The sequence below is a fragment of the Agelaius tricolor genome, unplaced genomic scaffold (genome assembly GCF_023055355.1).
Source record: "Agelaius tricolor isolate 1412-34295 unplaced genomic scaffold, bAgeTri1.0.p SCAF_19, whole genome shotgun sequence".
Classification (NCBI taxonomy): domain Eukaryota; kingdom Metazoa; phylum Chordata; class Aves; order Passeriformes; family Icteridae; genus Agelaius; species Agelaius tricolor.
The window spans coordinates 3,593,990-3,615,873 of NW_027269279.1; the positions used below are offsets into that span (position 1 = coordinate 3,593,990).

General features: G+C 44.6%; 1 protein-coding gene across 1 annotated transcript in view; it reads right to left on the bottom strand.

Moving 5' to 3' along the window:
- FOXK1 (forkhead box K1) overlaps window positions 1-21,884 on the bottom strand; it is a 56,205-nt gene that overhangs the window by 10,063 nt on the left and 24,258 nt on the right. The window contains exons 2-8 of the mRNA XM_071443926.1: window positions 19,495-19,692; window positions 9,011-9,167; window positions 7,612-7,758; window positions 5,696-5,889; window positions 4,404-4,570; window positions 3,454-3,735; window positions 1,088-1,312 (exon numbers count right to left, since the gene is read on the bottom strand). Coding sequence (XP_071300027.1) covers window positions 1,088-1,312; window positions 3,454-3,735; window positions 4,404-4,570; window positions 5,696-5,889; window positions 7,612-7,758; window positions 9,011-9,167; window positions 19,495-19,692 — 1,370 coding nt within the window. The remainder of the gene's footprint in view (window positions 1-1,087; window positions 1,313-3,453; window positions 3,736-4,403; window positions 4,571-5,695; window positions 5,890-7,611; window positions 7,759-9,010; window positions 9,168-19,494; window positions 19,693-21,884) is intronic.

Genomic DNA, 21,884 nt, shown 5'->3' on the forward strand with positions numbered 1-21,884 from the left:
AATTGAAGAGAAGTTAACTTAGTACAGATGAAGAGTCAAGAGACTCAGGCTTTGTTTTGTGAACCAGAAAATTTACTGCCACTTACAAAAAAACTCAGATGCAACTGGAATACTTCCCACTTTGGAGAGAGTTAAAAAGTTTGGTGAGGTTAAAATATTTTAACATAAAAATGTTAAATAAAAAAACTGTCTGGTTCTATATTAGACAAATGCTACTGCTGGTTAGTAGAAGCTTAACCTATCTGATCTATTAATATCTTCTAATAATTGCACAAAAACCTTATCACTATCATTTTTCATAGTTCCAATGAGATTCTTGCAATTGAAGTGCATGCCAGGTGATAACTGTGAGGAGATGTGGCAGAAAATTCTGTAGAAACATTCCTACCTTCATGAAAGGCATCCATGCCCTTCATTCCAAACTCCCAAAAGCACCAGCCTGAGGCAGCAGAAGTGCTTGGCCTCTCAGAGAAAAAAGCCATAAGAAACCTGGATATTCCCATCCCCAACTGAATAAAATCTGAGCAAGCAAGAGGAGGCTGCCAAGACATGGCTTGTATGGAATTTCAAAAACCCATGCTTGACAAATGACTAGAACACATCCTGTGTATACAAAAATCCTACATTCATTCACCTGGTGAAATAGATCTTGTTTCTCTCAGGCTCTAAGACTGTAAGATGGTAAAGTATGTTATTTTCTTTTTACTCTACCGAGTCATGTTTCACAAGATCTAAAGAGCACCATGGAAATTTTATTATTTGGCACGCTGCAAGCCAAGGCTGTTGATCAGAAGAAAATAAATGAAAACAGGCTCCCCACAAGAATCACTAACACTTTCAACAAGTAACCTCAAGAGGTAGAGAGTCTCAGTACTAATAACTGCATAGCCAAGGGCAAAGGAAGGACAGAGCTTTTCTGCCAGAGAGAGCGGGGCTTTTCCCCCAGGAAAGGCAGCAGAGGTGGACAGAAGGGAACCTCCCACTGCAATAGAACTGGACACATGGAATAACTTGACACACAGAAAGCAAGAGGAGAAAACCCTCGCAGCTCTACCCCCTGGCTGCTGAGCTGGGGGAGCAGACCCACCGTAGGCGCTGCCGGCGATGCTGTTGGTGGGCACGGCGTGTTTGCCGTTCTGGGTCACTGCCCGCACTGGGAGCTGGTGCTGCCCCAGGGCCACAGGGGCTGCCTGCTGCAGGATGGTGACAGTCTGCCCAGGGACACCCTGGGCCATCTGGCTGGCCACTGTCTGGATGACACGGCTGGCCGTGGGGATGGTGGCAAACGCGATCGTTGGCTTCTCGTCCATGCCTGCGGAAGGGCAGAAAAAACAAGGATCAGTCACTGCCCTGGCTTAGAGGCAGGTTTCATTCTCATTAACTCAGGGATTAATGAGAATTAATTAGCAGGGATACACGCCCCAGGATCACAATACCTCAGCACCACAGAAGGTCAGGGATGAGTATTTGGAAACATTAAAATATTCTCTATTGTACATTTACTCTATCAGTATTAAAAACATTTTTCTTACAGCATAAGCCATAAGAAAAAATTGAAAAAAATCAAACACATCAATTTGACCTTTTGCCCTAAAAAGGCATCACCTCCCTTACTGGCACATCACAGCTGTGATATGGACAGCAAGCACTGCAAATCTTATAGCTTACTTTGCAATTTCAAACAAACTGGCCTGACTTTCAATACCACACAGCAGGAGAAGGCATTAAGATCTTAAACAATGCCTGGAGCCAAAAGTCTGCAGCAGCTTGCTGTCAGGCCTGCATGGAGGCTGATTTACAAGGAGGTCTTCCCACAATTGCCAGCTTTTGCTGTGGAAGTACAGGAAAAAAACAGGATGGAGAAAAAATAAAAAAGGAGAGCAGAGTTTCTGGACAGAGGTAACTGCTTGAGAGCACTAAACCACTTTTCTCACTTCCCAGGATAAGTAAGGGGTCAATTCAGCAGGTATGCCACAGATACAGGACAGCATCCTGCCAGACATGCAGGAAAGGAGAGGAACCACTCTTCCAGGGGCTCTGTGGATCTCAAAGGACAGAGGGCAGGAAGAATAATCTCATTAGTCTTCTGGGAAAAGCAGGCCTCTCCCATTTTAACGTTTGCACACAACAAGCGTGGAGTTAGATGGGACATCAGCACTGAGGTAAAACCTGCAGGCAAGCTGATGGGAGTGGGGAGAGAAAAGGCAAAGAAAGCAAGGAGTTCAGAAAGGAAAATGCAGCAAACAGGGAAAGTAGAGACTGGAAAAGGATACAAGTGAGACAAGCAGGGAAAGAACAGGCAACAGCAAGAACCAGTGAATGAAAGAAGGGAGCAGGTGACAGGCAGCTGCAACTGTTAGTGCTTCAGGAACATGTATGGGATCCAGACAGGAATTTCTAGAGAATGCAAGTGAAACTCAAGCAAGATAACCAGTGCTGAACTAAAAATGCCAGGGGTCCTGCTGCTGCAAGAGGGGAAGCTCTTTGTCATTTTTTCCTTCCCTTAGAGAGAGGCACCATTGTCCCACTGCCCACATAAAAGCAGTCAGAGAAACCAGCCTTGCTGCTGCTACAACAGACACTGACCTTGTAGCACTAAGACCTTCTGAAATGGGGAGCAGACAAGGTGTTGTCTAGATCACAGCAAGAGAATATTTAACTCACTAAATCCCCCAAGGCTGGAATTTCCAGCTTAGGGACAAAAAAAAGGCCTTTGTTCTAACTGGTTTTTGAAGATTGCTTTAATGGGGCACTGCCTGCACTTCCAGAAGCACATGCTTTCCTCTAGGAATCCAGGCCTGCAGAAAAGAAGGGCTTAATCATTTATTTACAAAACCATCCTGAAGCAGAGTTGCAGCCTTTCCCAGGCTCTCTCTTTTGGCTGGAAAGTGCACATGCTTTCATAGCCAACACACAGGCATAATACTGGTATTGGGGATAATTATAAAAGCATGGAGAGATAGGACAAAGGGGAATGGCTTCAAGCACCAGGTATAAACGAGATATTAGGAAGAAATTCTTTCATGTGGAGGTGATGAGGCCCTGGCACAGGCTGCCCAGAGCAGCTGTGGCTGCTCCATCCCTGAAGTGTCCAAGGCCAGGTTGGATGGGGTTTGGAGCACCCTGGGATAGTGGAAGGTGTCCCTGCCCATGGCAGGGGGATTGGAATGAGATGATCTTCAAAGTACCCTCCAATCCAGATCATTCTGTGATTCTATGGTAATAAGCAAATTTTAAGCACTGCATATTTTCGCAGGCTCCAAAGGCTGTTAGTTTTGTTCCCCAGGAGACAAGGGAACACAGTTGTCCTGCTCTCTGGTGGAGACAAAAAATGGATGAGCTCTCATTTGGTTTTTGTTTTACCTGGAGAAACATCTTTTTTAATGGCTCAGTGGCCAGTGAGTGAAAACGTTCAAGACTTATTAGCAGAGCAGCAAGGGAGGTGAACACTACCTCGGTGGTCAGCAGCTAAGTCCAACACTGCTCCTGCAGCTTCATGAGCTCCTCCTGCTGTGCCCTGGTTTGTGAGGATGTATCCATTTGCAGAGTTTGCAGAGGAGGTCACCACCCGGACCATGGTGACAGTGGGGGCTTGTTGAACAACGTGGATGGCGTGGCACGAGGGCTGCTGGGAAGTCACTATGGATGCTGGCATGTAGGCCACTGGTTTGGCCACCAGGGTGGATGGTCGGGGAGGAACAGCCATAATCACAGGCTGGGCACTCACTGGAGATCCTGAACAGAAAAGAGAAGCATATGTTAACAGGAGAGGCAAAAAGACCCCCATTTATTTCATCTGTGTGCTTCCAGCCTACTCAGTGCTGCACCATTAGCAGGAATGGAGGTAGAATCAAACAAAAAAAATCAAATCTTCAAAAATACCACCCTCACACTTCTCCTTCCTCATGTACAAAAACCCTACTTGTCATCTGAGCACATTTCTGTGAATAAAAGCCATAATAAACCTAAGAAAATACCCCAAACCAAGCTTTCCTTAATGAGCTTTGCCTTCCAACCTCACCCCAGGTCAGCACAGCTGACAAGGAGATATTTACCAGGTCCTGGCCACAGCACCAGAGCCTGGTGTAGCCAAGCTGATCTTATCCAGAGGGTAGCAAATGAAAGCAAGTGAGCTGTGTTGCCATGGCTACTCTGCTGTCAGATCTTTACAGCCACCTAGCTCAAGGTTAGATCAGCTGTCTCTGCACATTCTGCCCCTCATCCAAAGAGGAGTCAGGAAAATGGTTTGAAGTTAGAGACTGCACCATCAGTCTCTAACAACAAAGTGGAAAGAGAGTCCTGGATCCTCCAAAAAGCACTGCAGAAGCCTTCCTGTGGTGTCCTCAGTATGGCACGTGGGGCAAGTGAACAGGAACAGGAGCTCTGGAACAGGAGTTACTCACCGGGTGCGCTCTGGGAATAGCGATACTCTGGAACTGAGGCCAACTTTGACCCAAAGTCGTGATCGTGTGGAATGGGTGAGCCCTCCCGTGACAGGCACTCTGGAGTCTGTAGGCCACTAGAGTGAGGGGACAGCAGGCCAGGGTGAGTAGGGGAGGCAGGAGCACTCCTGAAACACCAAAACACAGCGTTGGCAAGTGCAGATGCATTTTGACCACGAGACAGCAGCAGAGACCCAGAGTTATGTCCAGGAGAGGATTCTCTAGGAAGGACAGCCTTTCCTCCACACCACCCACTGCAGTCCTGCTGGGAAGAGCTGAAAGGTACACAGGGACCCCACAAACACTCCAGCTCCAAATACTGTTGTGTTATTCCTTGCTGAAGGAAACTGGACCCTTCAGAGCAGGGTTAACATTTCATTGTTAGACCCACTGCTGACAGAGAATGCCCAAATGCTGCACACTCAGATCAGTTTTATAACTTCAAGTCATTCCCAAAGAACCTATGTCAGAGTTTGAGAGTGACAGGGAGAAGAAGAAAGATGCAAGCAGAGGCAAATGTCTGGCCCTGCATATGCTTTCAGAGCAGTTGCTTCCCCTCCTCCCTGTTGCCTCCCTCCCCAACCACTTGGTTCCCACCTCTGGTCCCAAACACGTGAGGAATTGTATATTTCTTTAATGACAAACCAGAATAAAAAGCTGAAAAATTCTCCTTCTGTTTCCCCCACATTTTAAAAGAGAAAATAGGAGGTGTGGGAGGAATGTTCCATGAAATTGCTACAGCTAGTGCTGAATTCCAAGTCTTCTCCTCACAGCTACAGGGCTCAAAGAAGCTGTCATTGCACAAGGCAGTGGAGCTGACTGGAGCAGCCACACAGAACTCCTGTTGCTTCACTGCTGACAACCACCATCAACCTGATCTCCCTGCAGGAGAGTGTTTTAAATACCACAGAAGTTCTTCCCACTATGATCTAATCCACATCTAAACACAGCTTTCCTGAAATCAGAGATTGGCATCTGAAAACACTCACTCCAGTGATAACTGCTTTGAATTTCTTTGAAATGATGCCAAAACAGACACGTTATTTGATGCATTTTTGTAGTTTGCTTCTGGATTTTTTTTTTGTAAAACACTTAAGAAGTCAGAACAATTTTCAGATTACGCCTCAGGACTAACTATATCACCTCTCAAACTATAAACAGAAGCAAAGTATACTCACTGTACTTCAGGAGAAGTTTTAGTTTATTTTCTTTGTAATGAGTTTGGCAGAGAGATGAGAGGAAATTGAAGTTACCTGGAGGAGAGAGGCCCAAAAGGTGTTCGGAAGCAGGACACTCCTCTTTGCCTTCTTTTTCTAAATGCTTGTTCTACAAGTTTGGCTTCAGAGGCAGGGTCAATCCTCCAAAAGGAGCCCTTTCCAGGCTCCTCTTGGGAGCGTGGGACTTTAATAAAGTAACGGTTCAAGGAGAGGTTGTGCCGAATGGAATTCTGCAGGAAGCACAGGAATGAGGCGATTATTTTGCCACGAAGTAACAAAGACAAATGAGTTGCACCACACAGCTTGGAAAAATAAATCCACGCTGCCAGAATCAGTGTTAAAGGTAGAAACAAGTCACTCAACTCACACAGCTCCAAAGTCACAGGAGAATAGCAGGAGAAAACCTGAGGGAAAGTGTTGGAATTTCTCCTGACCAAGCTGAAAGATGGGTTTGCTCAGTACCAACCATTACTGAAATACATCTGGAGCCAGAGCAGTGACTTCTCTGTGGAAAGCCATGAAAGCAGAGCTTTTGCTGAGGCAGGGGGAAATCACTGTAAACCACATCAGAACTCTCTCAAAAGACAAGCTTTATTCTTGGCAAGTGGAAAAAGTTGCCTGAGCCTGTGCTAACTGCTCACCTGCCAAACGATTACCAGGGTGCCCAAACATGCCCTAGAGGACACTGCATCTCACAGTAATCACAATGCAAGGCAGCCAACATGCCCTCAGCCAGCTCTGGGAGGAATCCATGAGCTCTGTGGCACTCTGCAGCTCTCTGGATGATGACAAGACTGTTTATCCTTTCCATTGTAACAACCCACCTCTTACAGGGTGTAATGCTGCCTTTTGAGCTGGGGAAGGGCTCAGCAACCCTCCATGTGCACTAACTCATCCCTCTTCCACTTTCAAAACAAAAGAGAAGCTTTTTGAGCAGGTTTAGACAACCTCTGCAATGGTGAAGCCTTACAATGCCACTGGAGAGGAGAGAAAAAGGCAGCTTCACTCCCTGCTGAAATGCAGCTCTCTGAAGCAGGATGCAGCAACTGGTTCACAAAGCACAACTCTGCTGAGCAGGTTAGGGCAGGAAGTGAATTCCACAATTAATTAGAACTGCAGGGAAAAGCCAGGAAGGCAGAAATGTATTTATTCCAACTGCACTCAAAGTGCACCAAGCAGTACTGCTCCTGCCAGTTGCACACAGTGAAATCAGCAGCTGCAAGAGCCTTTGCAGCTGTATTAGTGTATTACATTCAAATGCCAACACCCATGGCAGAGGTGTGATGCCAAGAAAAAGTCTGAAAGCAGGTGGAGTTGAGGCTCTTGAAACTTTGGAAGCAGCCCTCAAGTGAACATTGAAGTTTGATTTAGCATGTGTTAACTACATCCAAACTCTCCTCTGAAGCTGGTCAGGCTTCCTTGAGTACCACAAAGAGTCCATGGACTCCCAGTTTCCCAAGCTCCCACTCAAATTCAGAACTTGCAAACTGACTTAGGCAGTGCAGCTGATACACTGGGAAAACAAAATATCTGTAATTATTTAAGGTGCTATGATTAAAAATTGGAGCCTCAGTTTTAGGCTGGATATCCTCTGCTTGGAGAAATCATGTCAAAGATGAGGTGAAGGATTAAGCAAGTATCTGGGCAGAGGAGTGACTGATAGCAAGGATATAGGGAAACAAAATACAAAATGAAAGACACATGACTACAGCATTATAAGAGGAACTAGAGAGCCCAACAGTAACACACTACATTGCCCTACAAAGCATTCAAAAAAACCCCAAGAAAACTAATCACCCACAAATGAACTAGTCAGCTTGTGTTAAACAAATTCACTCTGGGAACAGTCAAAGCAGCTCTATTCCCAGTGCCCCAAATCTTTAATAAATGCATTTCAAAGCAGATAAGCCATGTCAAAGTAGTTTAAAAGCTTGTCAGTGTCAAGAACTCACCTGCCAGCCTTTGTCAGCAGTCCTGTAATATGGATAATGCTTGGTAATGTGGGCATAGATCCCACTTAGTGTTAATTGCCTGTCCTGTGCTGAAGATATGGCCTGCACAATCAGCTGAGCATAAGAATAGGGTGGCTTGGATTCATCCTAAGCAAGAAAAAAAAGCCAAACAAAAATTTAGTTACTAACAAAGAATTCCTATGCTGCAGTACCACAACCCAAACTTAAAAAGCACACTGGGCTGTAATTTTCACTGATGCCAAGAGAGCAGCAGGGCAGCTAAGAGAGCATCAGCTCTCCCACTGCTGTTTTATGCTGCCACCACCCCATTTCACACAAGCATTTGTGTTCAAACAGGGCTGAGTCAGATAAAAGTATCTCCTTCCATCTCCCCACAAACACACATAAACCCCAACTCCAATCTGATTCCATTCCCCACTGACTGTCCCACACATGCTTGCACCAGCCCAAGGAAAGGGGTCAAGACAGGCAATTGAATAAATAAATAGAGTATAGGTACATTCACTGCTTTCTGTGCTCATGAATTAAAGCCTTCAGTTCTGCCCAGCTACAGCTCCTCCCTGCTAGAAGGGTTTGAGGCTGTATGTTATCAGCCCTCCTCCCAGCAACAAGCCCAACATGAAACCTGATCCCATCCCTTCCCTTCTCCAGCAGGATTTGTTTCATTCTAGGAACTTTAATTTGTTTGCTAGATCTCGTATTTCCAACTCTTCACATTACTCCATCAAGAACAACCCTTCTTGTCTCAAGGGAGAATTAACTCTACAAAAAACAGCCATCTAGTAGTGTGCTCCTCCACCCAATCCCAAATCAGGTGGTTTTGGATATGGAACTTTTAACTTTGATCTGAAGATCAGCTCACCAAAATTACATTTTATCACTCTAACTAAGTTATTTTTTAATCTAGATTCCACTTGCCACTCTCCTTGTTTAACGCCTACTTGACAGGCCTTCATGTTTGTTTTAAAGTCTGACTACAGACTTCTCATGACAAGGATCTGGTTTCTTCCCCTGCTTCTGCTTTCTCCAACTGTGTTTTGCAAAATACCATTAATTAAAAGAAGAAAATGAGATGCTGAATTTTATGTGCTTCTTTATGGGATCTTGATTTATCAAATAAGCAAAAATATTATTCTTGCTTAAACACTTTGGTGAGTGATTTGAATACATTTCAGGCAGCTAAGCAAGCAGAGACTCCAACTAAGCCAAGCACAGTTGGAAGGAATGACCTCCACCCCCTGCAGGACACTGTACACAGCACCCTTATGGCCAGGGTGTTCTTAAACCCCTTTAAACTCTAACCAGGACTAGCAATAAAGCCCCAGGCTTTAATAATCCTCCCAAGGAGCAGTGCTGGGTAGGTAATGTTTGTGTGAACCTTTGGGCTGTCCCCGCCAGATGCATCTGCCTGCTGCTCTGAGGCTGCCTTTGCCGCATACTCTGCTGCCAGCTGCAGATCCGAGGTAATGTTGTGAACAAAACGATATCCTGAGGATCCAGCACCACGTGGACTGGCTGGGCAAGAGTTGGGAACACTGGAGAGGCAAAAAAACCAAAAAGAAATACAGTTGTTATTTCATTTATTAGCAAGGCACGCAGTTGTTACTCTCGAAGGTACAGTAAAGCTCTTGGTCATGGAGAAGCAGATGCAATGGCCTTACTTTTCCCCCTGTGGCTTATCCAAAGCCCAGACAGATTGAGAAAAAAATCCACCAGAGATAAAATTGGAATTTCTACAAAATCCTGACACTCCCTGCCATATACACTTCCTGCAATCACAACAGAGCAGCGTTTCAAAGTATTAAACAACTCCTTTGTGTTTAGAGAAGCACTTCAAACAGCATACAGTGTATGAAGGATGAATATTTAAGTAAATGGATAGTTTGTTGTTATGACTTGTTAAGGAACAACACACCAATCTCCTTGTAATACAGATCATAGTTAATCAATCCTTCTAACAGACAGTTCTACAGTATCAGAGCTGAAGCACCCAGAGCAGGGATCTGCCATGAAGGTCCCTGACACCACATCTGAGCTCCACAAGGCCATTCCCTGACAGCAAACAGCTGGAGACAGGCATTTCCTTGATTCACCCCACACCCAGCAAAGGGGAGCTGCACTCACTGCCTACACACAGAGGTAGCCCAGCATCAGTTCTGGCTGGAGAAGGCACGTTCAGAGCGGCAGGGCCACCACAAGATGGCATTACAGGAACGGTGACTGAGCACCGCAGGCTGTGAAAGGTGATAAAATGCTACCAACACATAAAAGGGGGATATAATTTGCAACATCACTCAGGCAGGCACACAGAAATGAGTGCTACAAGATGAGAACTAATTAGAGAGGCTTGTCTAGGGATCACACGTCCTTGATTTTTAGGGTTGGAAGAATCAAAGAATGGTTTGGATTGGAAGAGACCTTAAAGATCACCTTGTTCCAACCCCCTGCCATGGTCAAGCACACCTTCCACTGGACCAGGTCTTTCCAAGCCCCATCCAACCTGGCCTGGAAGGATGGGAGGGGAGGGATGAGTCTGGGAAGCTGAAGTTCCCTTTTTCTGTCTCTCCCTGTCCTGTGCTGTCCAGAATTGAGGGATTCAGTGCCAGAACAGCAGGATGCACAGCCAAATCCCAGGATTACAAATGTCTTCTAGGAGCAGAGAAACAGTAAACAAGAAAGCAAACCAATACACAGAAGATTTACATAGCAAAACAAGCAGTTCAAATTGTATGAAAAGATGCAAATTGAAGCTCACAGCTGGAACTAGAATTCAGTAAAACTGGCATAAACAATCCTCTTACTGGTGAAATGCCCAATAACTGACACAAGCAAATGCTGACACTCATCACAGCACTGCACCAAATGCTGTATGAAAAAACACTGAACATGGTCCCTTCCTCAAAAGGTGACTGGCTGGATAGCTTCTCCTACATAGACACAGGGATGGAGAGGAAGCAGTGAGACAACCCTTGTTTGCTCAGTGGGCAATACCTTGGGTGCAGAAGCAATTTGTCAGTGTAAGGAATGAGCATTTCCTACCACAGTCCAGCCTGTAAACTGAGAAGTGCTGCTGCTCCTTGTGGTGTCTCTGCAAATGGCTGCAGTGCTGAGCTCAGCACAACCCAGACTGGTTTCTTTTAAAAGTGAATTACAGAACGGGGGAGCTGGGGGCAGAGAAAAGGCAGCAGAAATATCCAGCAACCACAAACCCTTGAAACAAGGAAGCCAAGCTCACTCCTGTCCCATACACCAGCCTTGTACAGCCCCTGGTAACCCTTTCAGTGCCTCCCAATAGTCCTGGGCATTCATGGGTGATGCTGTCCAGAAGCACAGCAGAAGGCAAAGCTTTCAGGTAGTGCAAGGTATAAAATGTTGATGAGCCCATCCTGACAGATCTCCCTTTGCCAGAGAGAAGGCACTTCTTGCCCAGCCTTTCAGAGACCTATTTGTGCAGGAAAATGAATGAAAATTTCCTACTCCAAGCTTTGGAAGTGGGTAATACTAAACCACAGAAGACACTCTTGATGTCTTAGTATTCGCATGAGGAGCTGGTGTGAATTTAATTATTCTGCTGTCATTTTTCCATAGCTTCTTCACATACACACTTCTTATAATGTGCAGATAATTACAACTGAAAGCCATTTTCATACATGAAATAACGACAAACTAAAACCACAGTGATTCTTTTTGTGTCTGGCACCCGAGCAATTATTGTAACACACAGGCTACAAGTGGAATAGGATGAAACAGTTTTCTGATTTTGTTATTTGTCTGCAGAAATACACAAACAGCAAACCACAGAGACAGCAGCCAAAACTCAGGACAAAGATATGGAAGAAAGAAAAGTTCTCCAATAAATCCATGCTCTGCAGAGCTGCATTTCTTGCTTTTTCTTTTCCTTTTTAATAAATACATAAATAAAAATAGATAAAAGAATTTATTCCTTTATTCAAGATTAGCAGAGCAAGCAGCTCAGTTTTTGCCTCTCCAGCTGTAGCGTCTGAATTTCAAGTGTGATCTCTTGCTAAAAAAAACAAAGAAAAAACCAAAGGGAGAAACCCATTCCTTACAGGGCTGTGATTCTCTGGAGTGTTGACAAAGCCCTTCCAAACTAAAGTGTTAATAACTTGTAGAAAAGCCAGGCTCTTCCAGCAGATATTCACTGAAGAACAGGATCATGATCATCCCCTAAAGTAGCAGCTGCCCCCTGGGACACAGCGATACCAAAGATTTGGAAGAGATACCAATCTTTTATCAGAATGAAGCCCCTTTGTCCAGGTAGATGTGCTTCCTTTCAGCCTGGATCAATGATCAAATCAAGAGATGTGGGGACAGAACAAACACCAGGTTCAGGCACTCCAAGCACAGACAGGGTAACACATGCTGCTGAGTGCTCAAGCTCTCAGTCAATCATCACAGCTCTTCAGAGGGGAGGCAGAAAGAGCTGACTACTGGAAAAAACAAGGAGACACAATCTGTTCCCCTCCCAACATGGGACAGAAGGAGTGAAGAAACAGTTTTACTAAAAATACCCCTCTGAGGGTTAAGTTAAAATTAAACATTAGTGCAGTCAAAAGAAAACAAGCAAACACAATGCAGTGACATCAGTTTCCTGGAGTTCCTGGAATTCTCCTCACCACCCAAAGCCAGGGGCTGGCCGGGGATGCTTGCATGCACTCACACCCCCTTTAAAAATATTATGAAACAAAGAGTTTTCCCTAAAATCACCTGTTTGTCCTATAGAACAAAAATCAACTGCAAGGACACTAATAATGATTTGCTGGATATTAACATGGCATCAATACTTGGCCATAACCTGATCCATGTTGATACTATAACCTTTCACTGAGAAAAGCACCCCTAGGTCTGCAATTTCACCCTGCTGTGAGATCCCACCACACTGCTGTGATCCATGCTCACTGTCCATGCTGGCAAACTCAACTTACAAGCAATCCAAGCTAATTTGGGTTAAGCTTGCTTGATATTGAAGAGACCATTTTGGAGAAGAACCAAGTGTTTTGCACCACTGAAAGGCACACAGAGCATGGAAGCAACCCAGCTGCAGTTACCCACAATCTTAATCCTATGGTACCATGGTAAATGCCCCAAGTGCCAGAGATCTTTGATATCCATTGAGGATTCAGCATCTCAACTTGAAACAGTGACTGCAGGCAGCCAGTGAGCCACAGTTCTCTAAATACCATGCTGAGAACTCAGCTTTAGAATCAGACTACAACCACGTGCTGAATCACCCCAGTCCTCTGCAGCATGTTTTCCATTTCAGACTTAACCCTTCTCTGGCAGGAAGGCCAGAAAGATGAGGGCTGAAGGCAGTGTCTGCAGTACACTCACCCATCTAAGTGGCAGGATGCCTTTTAAACACGGGGCTTGAACGTTCTTTGGAACACCACAATTCACTTTCAACTCCTGCCAAGAGGAACCCAGCCTGCAAGTTCACAGCACTTGCTAGCAGCAATTAACTCTAAGCTGCTGGAGAGTGTGTACAATGTGCTGCACTGCTATTGGAATGTCCACAATCAGTTTGTTTAACCATAGAATCAGCCTGCAGAAATAGGGCATATCACTGTGTGCATGGGGCATTCACACCAGGACACTGTGTGTTGCTTGTCTCTTCTCATTAAAAAACAAGAGAAAGGAAAAAGGATAGAGCAGATCCAGAGAAGGTACTGACAGGGATAAGTAGGATGATTGGAGATATGGAATGGATTTCATGCAAGAAAAAATTGTTAGAGACAGAAGCTGAGGTGCAAAGTGACAGAACTATAAAAACAAAACCAACAGGAAGTGTTAAGCTCCTGGCCTCTTGCACCAGAAGAGATGGTAAGCACAAAATGAAACCAAGCAGCACGTCCAAAACAAAAGAAAGTGCTTCTACTTCTGTGGCTACACTGTGGGGTGACATGCTGCAAAACAGGGCTGATGACAAAGTCTGTGTGAATGGAGAAGGCCAGTACACAAATTCTTGAGGAAAGGGAAGGACAGGGAAACCATCAGGGCTTTAGAAGACAGTCAGAAATCCCTGGTCCAACGCAGTCTCCTGTCCAAGAAAATGGAGGCAAACTACACCTAAGTCAGCATTACTCTGTTTTCTATGTTATACAATCCCCAAGATAGCCATGTCTGAGGCAGAAACACTGCTAGAGAGATCTGTTCCCTGAGCACATTGAGATTCTCACATAAAGATTTCCACAGTCTCTCAATACTAGGCATGTTTTATGGACTAGGCGGTAATAAAAATAAAAATGAAGCAACAAGTACTTACATTATTTATTTATGGTCATATTACAAGTCTGTGAACAATCTGGAAACCAAAACACTCCCAAATTCCAGTGCCAACTTCCCCAGAAGGAGAGGCAGTAGTACAATGCAGGAAAGTTGCTCTATTACTCAATTGAGGCATCAAGCTATGGAGGCTAAATTTAAACCAGGTATATGGAAAAAGCACATATCCTCTCTAAGACAAAGAGGAAAGATTACCTGGGATCCCATAAAGAATTGTTCACCTGACTTGGAATCTGCACTGCTAAAGAAGAACAAAACCAAAATTGCTGGTTTAGGATATGGTATGCACATGGTAGTGCCTTTGAAAAACTCCCACGTGCACATTTGTGAAGCAGGTAAGAGACACAGCAGGGATAAGAGTTACAGCCTTGGCAACGCTGCCAACATACAGATTCCAGTCTGAATGGGCATTTTTAAAGCCCCTGTTTGGTACAGAGAGAAAAAAAAAAAAAAAATCACCATTTCTTATAATCCTCCCCAGTCTGTTCCTCGAATGCAAGCTGGAAGTGTGTTGCCCTGGGCACAAGGACTACGGTTAGAGAAATAGCACAAACCTCTGACAACCACAATACTCCACTTCATGAGCCTGCAAAAAGGGGCATGAAGATACAGGGACGCTTTTCATGTGCAATAAGCAAGAATCAGGTCAAAGTACAGCCCCTGGACTTGCGAAACAAGCCTTTCCACGATACACCAATCAGCAAGAATGGCTGAGAATCCTCCACTGCTCTCACCTTCCCCAGCCTAGCCCCAAAATTGTAACTCAAAGAAAGACAAGTCCTTGCACGTTGCGTGTTTCAGACAGGTTTCAGAAGCAATCACAAGTGGTGAGACTGCCAAACCAAGCTGGATTTTGATGTGAAAGGAGAAATCTGAGAGCTACCCTGCCTGCCTAATGCTGAAGAAAACCAAAGCTGTCGAACAAGCCACAAGTGAAAGAAAGTGAGCTATCCACGAAAGGTGAAATTGTTATTACTCGTCAGTGCTCCAGTGGTTCCCCTGGAAAGGAAGTGACTTCACTCCAACTGTGGATTCAGTGAGCATTTTATACTCATTGGGGAAGAGGAAGTGCTCCTGTAGCTGGTGACATCTGCAACCCCTCCTCCAGCACATGGCTTGGCACATGTCCTCGAGCACACGGTCCATTATCTGCAATAAGCATGCGTAGGAGCTCCCCAGCCCAGCACAGGCTGCTGCTTCTCTTATGTGATGTATATGCATCATCCTCCTTGGCTTGTGGTTTGGAGACTTGGGTGATTAAAAATAATCACCTCTCTGTCCAACCGTGGGAGTTGCCTGAGCTGTGCATTCTGCCTGAGTGCAGGAAGTAATGTATAACTGAGATGATGCAAAAGAGCCTGCAAAAAACCTGCCTTGGAGCTCTTCAGCAGCGTTTCAGTTCAATGCTCTGGGAAGAGGCAAAGCCTCAATGAAATGGAATGGGGAATATTTATGCATCCTGCTCCAGTGAGTGAAGGCATCCACCGAAACCAGGCTTCATTCAGCTTCCCCTACACACCTCCAGAGTAAATGTGCAAGTGCAGACTAAATCCCAGGGGTTGTGAAACAGCAGTGCATGGCTATCCTAGAGCCTGTAAAAAGCCCCCTCCTTTTTCCCAGCCAAGTCGGGATCAAAGCAGAACCAGCATTTGCAGGTCTGCTGGAACATGGCTCACACACACTCATGTCATGCTTTATGGAATAAGAGCTCAATACATAATTTATCTACTACACACGCCTATGAAGTAGTAATTACACTATGCATGCATAAAAATCAGACAATGAATTTAAATGACCTGGTAAAGGCCACAAAACAAGTTGGTGGCTAAGTCAAGATAATTGCAGTTACCTCTGAGTAATCCACTATCAGAGCATGCAATGTGTTACTGAACTCATTTCTCTCAGTGAAAAAAGGACCATATGAAACCAAACAATTCAGCTCACACCTTCTGGTTTACTAATCAAGCTTATAGAACAAAAGAAGTTGATCTTTCATTATTCATGCCATTAACTACATTGCAAACTAGCTATCAACCCTTCTAGTAACAGCCAAACATGGGCAGGCACATTAACAGCTAACAGTTAAAATACCAATTTGGCTTCACACACAAATATGTACCAGTCTAGCTGGTAACACTGAACCTCACCAGGCACTTTTCAAGCATGGTTCTCACAGGACCCTAAGGACTCTTACTCCTACATGTCAAAGAAATTTTTTTACTGATAAAGACTTTGTTTGTGAGATAAGAAACCATGCCCTTTCCGTGAAAAAACCCAAACAAGTACAAGACAAAACGTTCGAGCCCCAAGTTATTCTAGTGCAGAGATAAGGCAGAAGTAGCAGCTGTAAAATATGAATAATACTACTGACCTCCAGAGTAGGACATTTAGTATTTCTGTATTGTTGTCTGTGTGTGTGTATATCTCTATACATGTATCTCACTGAGAACATAATTGCTGTCTAGAATAGGGAAGCAAGTACAAAGAAATATTTTAATTTTCATAGATATTAAAACCACCCCAGCTCTGAGGGGCAAGGCTGCAGAGAAATGCTATTTGGTAAACTGAGTTAAGTTACTGCTACAGGGTCATTAACATGACTGGACCATCATAAAAAGGAAACTAAACATGGTAAATCTGAACTCCAACTCAGTAAGACTTTGAGACCAGGAATAGAGTCCTGCATCCCACCTTGTCTCTGTAGATCTGGTAACAATCCAAGCACAAGCCACTCTGTGGCATGGGTTACAACAGAGAGTTATATACATGTTGATATTGGGCATTTATCACAAAATCAGGCAAAGTGAAGTGCTTGCAGCATAGGTGAGAAACTCTGTGGAACCACTGTCACTCAAAGAGGAGCCTCCAAATCCAAGGTGTAGAAGCTTGAAGCCATGTGCTGACAGACACTTCCTTAACTCCTGAAACTGTTCAGTTTTATCTCCAAAAAGTAGGGCTGAATTCAAGCAAACCCCACATGATTTTCACAGAGCTTTTCAATGCCTTGAACCTACTGAGGAGCAATTTAGTGTTACTCTGCCCTTTCATATGTTGTGCAAAATGGCAGGCTGCTTCTACTGAGTTCCTACAACCACAGTGGCCTTTTCCTTTCTGGAAAAGGAAAAGAAAAATGCAAGTCTGATTTTTTTGAAAAGGAGTTTTGAACTCAAATCAGGAAGAAATAATCCATGCCTGTTTGCAACCCTCCCAGCATGCTGCCAACCAACATTTTCCCTTACAGCTGTACAACAGCATTCAAAACACATCCACACAGAGCCCCTCCTGGAGACAAAACACCTAGCTGAGAAAACAGTGAGCACATTTCTCCCCAGGAATAAGCAGGAATCTTGCTTTGCAAAGCTGCTGAGGGTGGCAGGTTTGGTTTTGTTTAACTAAAGCTCATTCCCTCTCTAGGCACTGCACTTTGCAGAGGGAAAATAAATAGGCTGGAAAAAACCCAGAAGCTTGCAGGGGAGAACCTGCAGGGAAGCAAGCTGCAGTGTAAACAGGGAGGCAGAGCAGGGTTGGGGGTCAGCAGGGCAGGGCTGGATCTGGGGGGGGAGTGCAGGTACAGCCCCTGCCCTATACCAGGGTGGAGGCAGGAAAAGGGGGCCAGGAGCCACTTTCCAAAAAGGAAATTTCACCCTGCCCAGGATTTCCAAACTGCAATAATTTTCCATGGGCCAATCAGGGAGGAGCAAGGCAAACGCACCAAATTAGGAAAGTAAATACTAGAAGGGGGAGAGGAAGGAGGAGGAGGAGAACCCAGCAACCACCTCCCAAAGGCAGCAGTGGGAGAGGGGTCTGAGTTTCATGCTGAGCCCCACCAGCCCTGCCAGCTGTGCCTCTGGGAAGGAGGAGAGGACACTGTGCCAGCCTCACCCAGTGCTGTGAAGCCACCAAGAGATCAGAGAGCTGCCCTGAAGTCAGAAGGCCGGAATGCACAGCTACATGCTCCCAAAGGAGCATTCCCTTCTCAGGCAGAAACACCCAAATCACTTCCCAAGCCTGGCCCACAGGGGAGAGCTGCAAGACCCTGCTGGGGGAGAGGGGAAGGCTGAAGGGGCTGAGCAGGGATGTTTACAAACGTGTCAGGCCCTCCTCTGTTAGAGGAACTCGGAAATGAAAGGGCTTCAGCAAGCGAAACCTCAGATGTCTTTTGAGGTTTTCTGAAGACTTGGCTGGCTTAGCTTGTGCTCGAGACAAACGGATGCAATCATTAATCACCCTTAGTAAACACTGCGTTAGGGGCTGAGCACAATTCAACACTACTATTTCCACTTTCTCCTTATGCAAAAGAAACATTCCCAGGGAATCAAATATCAGTTGCAGGCATATGCCAGAGTCAAAAGATACAGCCTCTGTTAGTAACACAAACCACACTGTGCTGCTTTGCACAAGATGACTGAATGGAAACTAACTACCATATGTTGGCAAAGGAACCATCCCCCTCCCCTCCCAGCAACAAGCTTCATCTAAAAAGAGAAGGTTAAATATAAACCAAAAGCAGTGCCTGAACAGAGGACTAAAACCACAGCCACCTCCAGGCCCCTCTTTCTAGAATATCTGCACTGCACATCTGTGCAGCTCTGTAAGGCGGTCGGAAAAACCCAAACAAGCCTCTGGATCATGCAAACCCAAACCAGCTTCATTGTGACTCTGAAGTCTCAGTCTCAGCCGTGCAGATTTGAATACTACTCACTGAATTAGTGCTGTCAAAAGAGATTTGCATATTATACCTTTTTACAAATGTACAGACAAGAAAACAACCCAAAGGCTACTACTATTACCAGGCACACTCTTGCTATTCTGATGTCCACATGTTTTAAAATTCTAATACATCATCCTATACCACAAGTCTCCTTTACTTTACAAAATGCATGATGCTTCAAGTAACAGATTTAACTTTAAAGAATTTCACTGAAACTCTGTAACATCAACTCTTTGCGGAAGAAGAAAGAAAACATTCCACGCACTAACTTGATGTTCATCTTATTTCTACTGCACATCCACTGATCAGATAATTTACAAAACAGGATACTCGCCCAGATGTACATTTAGATTGCTACAGCCACTCAGTAGATGGTCAGCATCCTACCCCCATTTCCTTCCATTCCCAGGAAACCACGTGCCAATGGCCACCCTGTCCCTAACTTCAGATAACAGCAGCACCACCCAGCAACAACAGAATATTACTGGGATAAAAATAAAACAGGCAGTCTTAAGATAGAAAGTAAATGCCTGCTTTCTTTTCTCCATGCATATAGGTAGCTCTCAATAAATATTTCTAATTCCACTGCCAAAGATAGACTCTATATGTAACTCTATAGTGTGAAACCAACACTCACGTTTACCCTTGAACCTTCTGAGCTCTTAAACAAAACCCTTGTGCCCTACTGCTGGCCACCACAACGTTTTTCAGCAGTCTCCCATCATTTTGAACATCAGAGATTTAATTAGTTGTTTTTAATGGGGCATTTCTTGCACCAAGGATACCAAACCAAGCAGGGCTGACAGACTGATGTCAGAGGAGACATTTTTGAGAATTAAACATCTTACCTGATAGTGCCTGTGGGGGACGGGAGGGGACTGACCACGCTCCGGAGATCCGGCTCCGGGATGTGGATCTTCAGAGGTGATATTTGAGGGTAAAGTGGCCGAAGGGGATGTGTTGAGGCTTCCTCTTTTACTTCCTCTTTATGGTATAAAGATGTGAACTGGATTTTTATAACCGTGCTAGGGAATCGGAAAGTACATCTGGAAGAGAAGGAAAGGGAAAAGTCAGTTTCACACATGATACTGAATGTACTAAAGAGGTTTTGTATGCAGTTGATGCATCATTAATTAATTCAAAGTCCAACATTCTCTACTGATCTTTCTGCCTAGTGTCTTGGGCAGAATTACTGATCATTCATAAAGCTCTGTAAATACTTCACAGTGAATCATGGGCCATCGAGAGATGAGATGCAAGCTGAGGATTTGGGTAAGTTCAGTGATTTCCTCAAGGCCATGTATTCAATCAGTGACTAAGCAAGATGCACTCCTGTAACAACAAACTCTTGGGTTCCTGCAAGGTATCAAGGACTAGGATCAATTTTTTATTAGCTCATTGTACATATCTCATTAAGATCCAAGTCACCAGAAAGTATCAAACCACAAGCAATAGGGAACAAAAACAGCCATAAAGTCCAGGCAGAGCAACAAACAGCCTCCAGGTAAGACTAGAGAGTACTATTTAAAGACTTGTCTCTATATATTGTATAATTGATATCCATTTATATTTGTGTACATGATGTTAAAGGATCATCTAGGAGGTTTCAGTTTAAAATACATTACTTTAGAAGTGCCTCCCTTTAGGGTTACAGCTAGCAGGTTTACAGCAGGGCCCCTGTAGGGCCTCATTCCTTCTTAAGTAACATTTCTTTCCAATTGTTATTTAGGAAAAAACTTATTCACACAAGTGCAGCCTTCAGGAGATGCTTGGAAATTCAAAAGGAAGTAAGCACTGACATTTTCCATATTTGAACAGAAAGCTTTCTAATTTACAGTGTCTACAATGAGCACATGGCTGTAAGAGTGAGTGTTCTGCAATTCTTCTTATTGCACTTTAATTAGACAATCATGTGCAATCAATACAAGCTTTCCAGGAACCATTTCACTGATACTAAGGTTAAAGCAGCAGGAAATAAAAACCAGGTTTTACCGTGGGAAAGGTCAGCAGAGCACAGTAATTGTGCTGGATTCCAGCATCTTGCCTATAGAAGGAAAGGAAGGGATTTGGGTGGTGTTGTTCTAGCACTGTAAGTGCTGGTATGGGCTGAGCAGAATTCTTTTAACCAGTGCATTATTGAATCCTGCCAGGTAACAGAACAAGGTGACAAGCAAGTCAATCTGCACCTTATCTTAATGGTGCTATTGACAGAAATGCAGCTCTAAAACACACTCACTTGCTCTTGGTTCTTTGGCACAGGCAGATTGTGCTGTAAGGTAATGCTCAAAATTATCATTCAGGCATGGGCAACTCATTCCCATCTCCCACCTCATCTCTCAAATGAGCTGGCTCAGCACTCAGAGGCTCACAATGGCTCTGCTAGTATGGCAGGAGTTTGCATTGCATTTAATTCACTTCAGAGGTCCTGCCACCTGCACTCATTAATGCATTAAATAAGAACATCATTGCTGGCAATGCAACCTAATTGTGTTTATCTAACCCTTCTAAACAAGGTTCCCTGCAGACTCAACATGAAGGCACAGCTCAAAACAGCAGTGTCCATGCCTTGCAGTGTCTGCCAGCAGCAGGCACCAACCTCCTGAAGTGAACCTGAAACAAGGATGTTGAGCCACTGCCCTGGATTTTAAGCTTTGTACTGCTACATGGATTTGCTTAAAGAGAAAAAGCTCAAAGTACATATATTTGCAATGAGCATCACATGGACTAAGGCTCCAAACCAGTTCAAGCAAAGCTTAATTTCTCAAGGCCTTATCAGGGAAAAGCTGAACTGCCTGTCACAGAGCAATGGAACTCTCTGCTGTAACACCAACTGCTCAGCACTTTCCAACACCTGAGTCAAGGACAAATCAGCCCCTGCTCAGCAGTGTCCGGTGCAATCCCAGCCTGCTGCTGATCAAAGGCCTGACTGCACAGAGCCCTAAGGCAGTTTTGCAGCACTGCTGAGGCCAGGAGATCCCCCACTGCAGCCTCATATCAGTAAGGAGCTATCCCACTGCCACTTAGGTCTTCCTTTTCAGAAGGAGCCAGTAATGCAAGATCCATATCTCCTAAATTGCTCTGAGGTGATGGTAAAGTACCTCCTTAACTCTACCCCACTGATGCTGCAGCAATATTAGATAAAAAGTGATACCTGCACCCAAACCACTGTGAGAGGCTGTCCCATCAGCCTGTGAGTGTGGGCAATCTCAAGAAAATCTGTTACTTTTCCAAAATCATG